Source organism: Sinocyclocheilus grahami, unplaced genomic scaffold, assembly GCF_001515645.1.
Source record: "Sinocyclocheilus grahami isolate Dianchi unplaced genomic scaffold, SAMN03320097.WGS_v1.1 scaffold210.1, whole genome shotgun sequence".
Lineage (NCBI taxonomy): Eukaryota > Metazoa > Chordata > Actinopteri > Cypriniformes > Cyprinidae > Sinocyclocheilus > Sinocyclocheilus grahami.
The window spans coordinates 1,157,226-1,167,586 of NW_015505389.1; the positions used below are offsets into that span (position 1 = coordinate 1,157,226).

The 10,361-nt window shown below is 36.6% G+C and overlaps 1 protein-coding gene across 1 annotated transcript in view; it reads left to right on the plus strand.

Moving 5' to 3' along the window:
- The window catches only part of LOC107595905 (receptor-type tyrosine-protein phosphatase U-like), a 271,117-nt gene extending 263,491 nt beyond the window's left edge, over nt 1–7,626 (plus strand). Inside the window, exons 25-29 of the mRNA XM_016286495.1 lie at nt 1,041–1,166; nt 1,924–1,977; nt 3,254–3,411; nt 4,042–4,177; nt 6,810–7,626. Coding sequence (XP_016141981.1) covers nt 1,041–1,166; nt 1,924–1,977; nt 3,254–3,411; nt 4,042–4,177; nt 6,810–6,872 — 537 coding nt within the window. The 3' untranslated portion in view covers nt 6,873–7,626. The remainder of the gene's footprint in view (nt 1–1,040; nt 1,167–1,923; nt 1,978–3,253; nt 3,412–4,041; nt 4,178–6,809) is intronic.
- The last annotated feature ends 2,735 nt before the right edge of the window (nt 7,627–10,361 follow it).

Sequence of the window (10,361 nt, forward strand, 5' to 3'; positions counted from 1 at the left end):
GTGCATTTCGATTCCGCTTAACGATTCTCACGTTCGCATTTTAATGTGATTTTAAACTATTTAAGTGCAGGAAGGGAAAGAACTTGCACACTGTTTGCATGCAGTGCACACATCTGAAGCGCGAGCACAGAGAACAGTGGTCCCAATGCAGGTTCCCGACCTGTGTCCGTTCTCGAACTGTTCCGTGCATTTCCACAAAGCTTGTATTGGGCCAGAACTGACTTCTCTTTCACATTTATCGACCAGTATGCACGAAATACGTCAGTATATCATCATAAACACAGCCGGGTTTTTTTGTCTTAAGTGGCCGTAAACAGATGAGAAAGAAAACGCATGTGTAACAGTATTTTTAGATCTGTGTGTGTTCGGTGTTAAAGAGACAGCCGTCTAATAAACGTGCTGCCTATCATTAATGTTAATCAAAGAACAAAAGAAAATAATTAACTGACTGAATATCTTTCGTAAATTTAATGATTAATCAATATTTAATTTATTAAAGGAAAACGTCTCAGGTTACTTATGTAACCATGGTTCCCTGAGTAGGGAACGAGACACTGCGTCCTCTAGGGGTCGCTATGGGAAACCTAGAGGACGCAGTTCGAAGTTCCCACGAAAGGGAACTATACAGTGTTTTTCAACTTTTGATTTCAATTTCTGTACCTGACATTTGTTCAGTTTTATTTATTTATGCTATTGCTAATTAATTTGTTTACTTCTCTTTAACAATTTAATGTTTGAAATTTATATTAGTCTAGTTGTTTTTTTCTGTGGTATTTTTTTGATAAAACCATAGACATAAAACAGAATAAATATGTTTGGCATCTAAATATTTGACTTAAAATTTGTTTAATGGATTTTTTTATCTTATTGGAATCGGAATTAGGAATCGGAATCGATAAAATTCAAACGATACCCAACCCTACTTATTTGTCACTGATGGTCGCTGCCCCTTCATTAAACAACACATTTGATCTATCCTTTGTACAGGAGTGTATTAAAATAGCAATTTGCATCTGTAATTGTGTCTTTCTCTCTGTCAGCCTTGTCTGCAGTACTGGCCTGAAACAGGCATGCAGCAGTTTGGACCCATGACAGTCGAGCTGCTCTCCAGATCCACTGATGACAACGTCGTCACTCGCCTATTCAGAGTGACCAACATCACACGCGTGAGTCTATAGGGCCAAATAAGCCATCTTCTGATATATGTTATCCCCTGTATGTGCCTTCCAATCACGAGCCGTTCTCTCCCAGTGTTAGCACTGACATTTATTACAGTACCTCATTAAAATCAGACCTCATTAGACAAATTACCCATCTTCCACGTCCATCTTTTTTTTTTTAAACTGGAGATTCAGGAACACTCCGGGAAAGGTTAATTAACTGAAGCTAATGGCTAAATGATCTTTTCAGAGTCTTTTAGAAATCGAATTCAATACCGATTAAATTAAAGCAAAGGTATAAAAGTGTGGTCAGTCATTAAAAGTCTCAATTTCACAAACTAACGCTGGAGGCACTGCACTTCTGGAATTAGACCTGCTTATTTCACACTTTACGTGCGTGTGTGAGAGAGATAGAGTTGTATGTATTGTGTCAGTATCTCTCAGTGTGGTCTGTGCTTCTGATATCGACTTGTCTGAATAAAAAGGCACTTTCTCACACCTCTAGCTGACTTTAGCCCTCCCTGATGGCTTCATTGTCAACATCTTGTCTCTTTGAAATCTTGTCCCAAGTGTTGCACCTCTCATTGCTAGCCCCCTTTAGCACTCCTTTCAGACAGGCTGTCAACCTTTAGCCGCATTCCCATCCGTGTCTGTGTCAGTTTGGCTAGCCCCCTGTCAGTCCCCTCTGTCTCTCAGAGACTCTGCAAGCCGGGTAAACACTCCATGATATTGTCAGAAAATGTCCCGTACTGCCTCTTCACAGGACCCCAGAGAGAGCCACCCGTGTTGGAACGATGAGTCTCGCTTCTCCAAAAAGGTACAAGGTGTAGAGTGTTGCTAAATAGCGCCATCCCTAGTTAAAGAAAAACAGACAGCCCCATGACAGAACAATGCTTTTACGATTTGTTACAGAGTAATTTAGATGCTAATTAATGCTCAGAGGATCCAGTCGATGACTTGCAGATGAGCTGAATAGCGTGTGCTGTTTTTGAAATGAGTGTTTGAAGTACAGTAGATATTCCAGGAATAGGATGCAAAACAGAGCATGAGACATTTAGTGAAAGGACATGCTTCAGCTTCAGATTGAAAAAACCACGCATGTGGTGACATTTCTGTGAAATTATATTACAATACTTCTTGCACATTCTGTGACACTTTCGAAGTGAAATATCCTGCTAAAAGTGCGTTCAGTTTGATCCAAAACAGATCAAAGTGAATCTGTAAATTATAAAATGAAATGTGCGTTGTGTGTGTACCCAATTGCAATGCTCTACCAGGTGAGCTACCAAGCAAGTTTACTATGTTAGTAAAGCCATACATATGGAGTTCTTAATGTGCAAACATCAAAACCTATTAGGGACCCACTTTATATTAAGTGTCCTTAACTACTTATGTACTTACATATTATGTATTTACATAAATTAATCATTTCAAACCTTTTTTTATATATTGTACTTGTATTTAGTTGTATTGGGGATGCATTGTATGGTAGATTGTATTTTGGAGTTTTGAAAAACTGTAGGTAAATGTTTGTTTTTTGCAGTGATCCAGTGTTGTTCAGATAATGTTGTTTCAGGAGGTCAAACTAAATATTTCATGTGAGCTGTTTTAGTTTACTTATTTTTATTTTTTTGTGAGATTTGCCATTTCTGCAACACTGTTACCTGGCACTACATGTGTGGGACTAGCCTTGACGAAGAAAAAAAAAACAAAAAACACTTGCACCAGAATGTGTAAGAGGGTTTTGAATTGCAGGGTTGCGTATTTAGCCTAAATTAAAATGATGGGTAGATTTTTAGCACTTGATAATTTGGTTAAAAAGTTTAAGTGGCTGAGTTTGACATTAACGTTTAAAAATACATTTAAACAATGTCTAAAATTTGTGGGGGAAAAAATATATATGATTATATCGATTATTTCCTATCATGCTGTAGAAAGGGTTAAAATTAACTTATTTGCTTAGCATGTTTTTGTCATTGCAAATAGTTAATTAAAAACATTATGTCTTGTCCGTTGAAAATACCCGCAGAATTCTTTGGCCTGCTGTTGTGCGTCTCTTTTATTAATGTTTTCTCTCTGTCTTTATCATTCAGCTGCAGGAAGGTCATCTGGTAGTGCGACATTTCCAGTTCTTGCGCTGGTCGGCTTATCGTGAAATCCCAGACTCTAAGAAGGCCTTTCTCAACCTGCTGGCACAAGTGCAGAAGTGGCTGAGGGAGTGCGGCGACGGTCGCACTGTAGTGCACTGCCTGTAAGTTTCACACGGCTCCGCTTCCAAATACTAATTGGAGAGCAATTACACTTCATTGTGTTTATTGTACAATCCAGGTCACTTTTGCTCCTGCACTCCAGCAATTGCAGTGGCCACCCAACTGTGAAAATCTGCTTAAAGCTCTTAATCTCCGGCTGCTTTTTCATGTCTTCATTTTCCTCAGTATTTGACTTCTTAGTGCTCTGGCCTCGGGATTCGTACCTGCCACCTGCACTTGCCTGTGGTTTAATATGTCTATCCTTTATTAATGAGAGCGTGGTACAGATGCAGCGTATCGGGCTTCAAAGCATCTTTGCTGGGGTGCCCTTCCTTTATCAGTAGCCCAGGGGAAATGATCTTAACTCAGTAGAATGTGACATTTTTATTGCATGTCTTTTCCCCAGAGCGCACTGGTACTTTCCATTCCTTCATGCTCAAAAGTATTGCAGATGTCTGGCAGCCTGTGGTGGCACAAATATGCCTCTTTCACAGCTATCCCCTCCAGACATCTCTAATACAATAATCCACACAAGCTTTGAAAGTGTGCTGCTCAGATCCCGCTCCTTCATGTGTTACAAGATGCTGCTTTTCTTGAAGATGCTAATGAATTGACGTATTGTTGTCTTTAAGGAATGGCGGCGGACGCAGCGGCACTTTCTGCGCTTGCACCATGATAATGGAGATGGTGCACCATCACAACATGGTGGACGTGTTCTACGCTGTCAAGACTCTCCGCAACTCCAAGCCCAACATGGTGGAGTCTATGGTTAGTGTGCAAGAACTAATTAGTGGTGTTTGCTTAGGTGTTTGCTTGTGACCCATTAAATATAACTATAAAAATAATAATAGTGATAATAATATTATTGCACTTTATTTATTTTTTTAATAAAATAATAAACACAATTATAAAGTGTGATGATGCTATTATAATTTAAAATAAAAAGGGAGCTTTAAATAAAAATACAATTATTTTATAGCAAACTTAAAAATAAAATGATAATATTTATATGAATTTTCATATTTTTCAAACTTAAAATCAGCAAGCTTTTATTTTGCCGTATTGCCAATTATATATATAAACAGTGAAGAAAATTCTAGTTCTAATTCCAGTTGGGAAGTAAACACTTTGAACTATTTGCAAATAATATTTTAAAATATGCACACATTCACTCTTATTTGTATGCCCAATATGGCGAAAAGGCAAAACATTTATTGTCTCGTCACATTCACTTCCCAGTGAGCAATTGATGTTGAAAAGACGTCAGTTTGATGTCAAAAAACGACAAAAAAAAAACAAGTCAAATATCCAAATCAAAGTAGGGTCAAAAACTTGACATGATGTTGATTTGATGTAAATTGAGCGTCAAACATTTTGGCCTACATAAACATTAAACCAGTTTCAGTGTGGGATTCATTTCCTATTTTCGCCCAATCACCACTGGAAGAAATTGCTAACAAAACTTTGATCAAGTCACATTGATCAAGTCTCGACATTTGACGTCAAATTGATGTCAAGGTGCCCGCTGGGTTTAAAGCTACGGAGCCCGCATATGACATGGAAAAAAAAAAAAACATGGGCATGATTTATTAATTCGTTCCCTCATTTTAAGTAAATTGTGCGCTCGATATAACAATTCGTGCCCTCGTTCTAGGTAAATCGTGCGCACAAAATAATAATTAGTTGTACTTCCTGTCCGCGTATGCATTCTCATAAACATGTTGCTGCTATATGTGGTCACGTTATGTTATGTTATGGACAGAGACACTTTAATTGGGTTTTATTTTGAGTTGGGAATGAGTTATAAAGACATTCTCAAAAGCCTTGCAGCGTTGCATGGAATTATTTTAAGTCAGAGGAATCTACATCGCGTACTAAGAATTGGAGGGCATGAATTATTGTATCGAGCGCAGGATTTACTTAAAACGAGGGAACGAATTAGCCTATTAAATCGTGCTCACGATCTAGTAAATCGAGGGAACGAATTAAGAAATCGTACCCACAATTTATTTTTATAAATTTTTTTCTTGCATGTCATGTGCCGGGCTCCGTATAAAATGGCGAAATTTGCGAAAGTTTTCTGCGAAAGTAGTTTGCATTACTAGATATTACCGTCAGTCGTTTAACATGTCTATCATAAAACAGTTGTCAAATATTAAATGTTTAGCTACTTCTACCTTGCTCGCTTTCGACGCTTCATGCTGGAATTTGTGCTCTGCTTCTGTGAACATCAAACCCCTCTTACTTGAATTCGATTGGTTATCTCAATCATTTTGACATTGATCGAGCGCTGTTAGACCCCTGAGGCAGAGCAGACAAAAAAATTTAACTTTTTTGGGGGGTCAGTTTGGCCATGTCTAATTATTGAACGGGACTTGTCTTCCTCAATGTCTATAATGGTTACGACCTGCTATTGCCCGTACATACAGACTAAACCCCTAACCAATATATATATATATATATATATATATACATATATATATATATCACACTTTGGTGTACAAATTGTGCCAAATCATTTGTGGTGCTTTTACTTGACTTTGCAAAAGATGATAAAATTGGCAAAACAATCCCACTGACTAAAGGCCAAATATTACTACATTTTTGTTCTGACAGTGATTTGATTATAATCTTTACAGCCTTTACCTGTACGATGCAGAGTGAAATCTAAAATTGGGAAATTATTTTATCCAAAATGATTTGATTATTTGGTATTACGATTCATAATTATTTTTAAAAAAATATGCTGAAGAGACGTAAATGAACTGGAGAGACAATTTGTACTACAGGCAAATATTGACACTGTCTTTATAATTGAATTATGAATAATAAGTTGTTAATATACATGATTTATTAAAAAAAAAATAGAGGATAGTATCATGTCTAAAGCAAACTAGCATAAACATTGTTATGAACCAATACAAAAATATATTTCTACTCAGTCTTTCTACTTCAAAGTTTCACATTTTAACATTTCTTTCAATCTGTTACTATGTGTTTGTGAAACGTACTGGTAATTTCCGAGTGAATTTCTGCATTTCTAATTTAGTATTACATTTCTAAATATATTCTCCAAATATCCCCACATACTCATATGCTGCTCAAATGGATGCGTGCAATTATGAATAATGATGCAGAAACCTGAACTCATCAGCATGAACTTTTGTCATTTATGTAAATAGTGCCTTTGCTTCCTCAGTCTCTCCTGTTCTGTATCTGTTGTGAGAATGGATCTGAGACAGACATTGAGAATGTGTATAATATTTAATTACGTAATCCGATTTTTATTATCAGATGAACGATCTGCAGGCCAATATGACTCGCATTTCCTTCGAATGTAAAACTCTGCCAGTGCTGAATGTTGACAGAGAAACTGACATGACCTTGCTGTTGTTGGCAGGAGCAGTACAGATTCTGCTATGAGCTGGCTCTGGAGTACCTGGACTGCCTGGAGGTCAGATAACACAAGAGCTCGAGACCCGATCAACACCGGCTTCAACCTCTTCACCTCGCCTCCTCTGTTTCCTTCGGCTTGGGCCAGTCCAGCCCATATGAATGAGCCTTTCTGTCCTCCAGTGAGAATGCACATCTTCATCAAGAGTGGGAATGCAAGACTCGGCACATTTCTCTAACCTTCAACCTCTATTGTCCTCCGTGCACTTTCTGTTTTGACGTTTTCGACCTCCTGTGCCAGATATTCCTGCCAAACCCATGAGGGAATCGATGAGATTTCAACAGTTTTGAGATTATGACATACACCATGACTGGCTCTCTGCCTTATACACCAAGCAGGAGGAAAACACACAGGATTTTAACGAAACCATGTGATGACATGGGTGATATTGTGTTTGTACATCACGTGTATTGTTAAACTCTGTACATTGGGGCGATCTACTGTGCTGATGCACCCGCTTTTACTGGAAAGCATTCCTTGACTGTAAGGATGTGATGGAGCTTTTCTTTTCATTGAATTCCTTAAAGGTGATGTGTATCATTTTTTTACATTAATCTCCTTTCCCAGCTTAATGTGCAGAGACCATAAGTGAGCCATTGATTCTCATCAAAAGCGTAACACTGTGGCGCTATCAAAACATTGACTCAACCAATGGTGTGAGTTAGGGGCGGGACTACCTTTTTGGCTGACCAGTGAGAAATGTTCAGGTTCAGATACCCACGCCACCATGCTGAGGGGAGTGCATGCCAGAACCATGGTGAGCACTAAGTACCAACTCTACCATATTGCTATGGATGTTGCTCATGGGACGTTAGACGGCTGTCAGTCACGTTATTCCCTACGGCCAAAGGCCTAGACAACAGTTCAGGACTGTTGTTTGAAAATGGTGAATTTTTCTTGCAAATGTTTGGTGATGCTAGAGGTGCAAAAATGGCACACTTCACCTTTAAAACTGAAAGTGACACTCGAAAGTGTCAGTATTTTGACAGGCAAGTCAAACGGATAGATACAAAGAGGGTTTCTGGGTTTATTTCTTGTTTTCTTTGTGTGTGTATATATAATATATATTTTGCAAAAGAAACAAACAAACAAAAATGTTTCTAGATGTTGTCTTTAATGTGCCAACACATTTTTGTATGAGTGTGTGGGGTCGTGAAGAGGATCACTCATGGATCTGCATGCCTGTTTCATGTTTCATTGCAATCCATTGTGACCCGTCTGCTTTGGGTGCTGCTGCCCGCTGTCATTGAGTGCAGTAAAACAAACAAAAAAAAGATATACGCAACTATATAAAAGAAACAGAAATGCTACTATTGGAATACGGTGAGGCACTCGCCATAAAGTTGCTTTTTATCTTTGTATTTATTGGTTGTTTTGTTTTCTAAAAAAAAAAAATTAACACACAATAAAAACATTCCGATGTTGCTTTTATCTCTTTGTCATTATTGTTGTTAATCACATTTGTTTTTCCTAATTGAAACACCCATAGGAAATTAAATAATAATAATAGCAATAATTATAATACATAAATAATCTATAATAGCTTAATTGTTTCACATAGGCAGCAAAGAGTTTAAAAGGAGAAACATTTATTGACGTCAGTGATGTTGTATATATATATATATATATATATATATATATATTTGTTTTGTTTTTTTGATGCAGAAGAAAAGCATACTTTGTACTCACTGCAAACAATTACTTTTCTTTTTCCTAAAATCACACCGAGTTTCCATAGAGACACCCATAAGACAAAAATATGATATTTAAATGAAACATTACTGTGATCTACATTAAGTCTTCTGATCCATGAAAGAGCAACATCTAAGTAATAACATCACATCTTCGGGTAGCAGAGTAACTGAACAACAAAAGAGTAAATTACAGCAATTATTACTCGGCCCTCCTGGTCTGTTTTCTTTTCATTATAACAATGAATAACACAAACGCACACCTGTTTAAGGGGCAAACTAAATAAAGACAAAACATAACTGCACACTCAATCATCATTTATTAGTTACCAACGTTTCGGCAAAACAAATAGCCTTTGTCAAGGTATGATTTCTTATCAAGTGGTGAACAATATAAATCGGGAAAATAATCATGCACAGGTGAAGATAATGACATCCGGGTCACTCATAATTAGTAAAGAATTCAACTAATTATTATTTAGTAACAAGTTCCACAGAAATTCCGTCTTCAAAGTGTTGCCTGAATTGTTCTTTTTTAGCTGGCTCAACCTTTACTGAAATAGTTTTACAGTCCATTCAACTGAAATTATTTAATTGGTCAAACATTTAGAAAACTACAGCAAATTGTGTCAATTAAAATGTAACCATTCACTCCATGTGTTTCATATGTTACCTCAACTAAGATTTATTATTTGGGAATCATAAGAAATTGCTGTGGAACTAGTTATTATATTTTATATTTAGTTTAAGAAAAGTATTACCTGGTGTCTATCAATCACTAAAACACACACATTGCAATACATAATAGTCTTTATTTAATAATAATCTGCATTTATAACATTTGTCATACAGGCTAAACATGCAGGCTTAAAGGGATAGTTCACCCAAAAATTTAAATTTGCTATTAATTGACTCACTCTTAAGTCATCCAAGATGTAGTAAACTGCATGTCTATGACTGCCGGCTTTTGAGAGTCAAATAAACTTATAAAGACAAGACCAAATTACCAAACGCTCCTGAGGACACATTGAGGCCTTAAGAAGCTAAACAATCAAAAACCAGCAGCCACAGACGTGCAGTGTGTGAATCGCCAAGGATCACCGTTTCAGATAAAAATCATCTACACTCTTAAAAATAAAGGTGCTTCACGATGCCATAGAAGAACCTTTTTGTCTGAATGGTTCCATAAAGAACCTTTAACATCTGAAGAACCTTTCTGTTTCACAAAAGGTAAGATTATAAAAAGGTAAGAAAGAGATGGTTCTTTAAAGAACCTTTGACTGAATGGTTCTTTGTGGAACCAAAAATGGTTCTTCTATGGCAACGCTTGAAGAACCTTTTGAAGCACCTTTATTTTTAAGAGTGTACTGAAGAAAAAAAGTCACTGACATCTGGGATGGCCTGAGGGTCAATAAAATAACAGCACATTTCCATTTTTGGGTGAACCATCCCTTTCAAGTGCTCCAGTTGTCAAACATTACATTTGTAATAACAACTACAAAATGTATTTTAAACATTTGTTTAATGAACTTAAAAAAGACTAAAGTTTATTTATTTAGTCATTTAGTCATTTAGCAGACGCATTTATCCAAAGCGATAAATAAATGCAAATGACAAGTCTCGGTTAGCCTAACACAGTACACGTAGCAAGGTGTGTATATATATATATATATATATATATATATATATATATATGTATATATATATATATATATACGCACACACACACACATACATATATTAGACACACACACACAAAGAAAACAAGTTGATAGAATATTAAAAACTTTAAACATTTTGTTTAAAG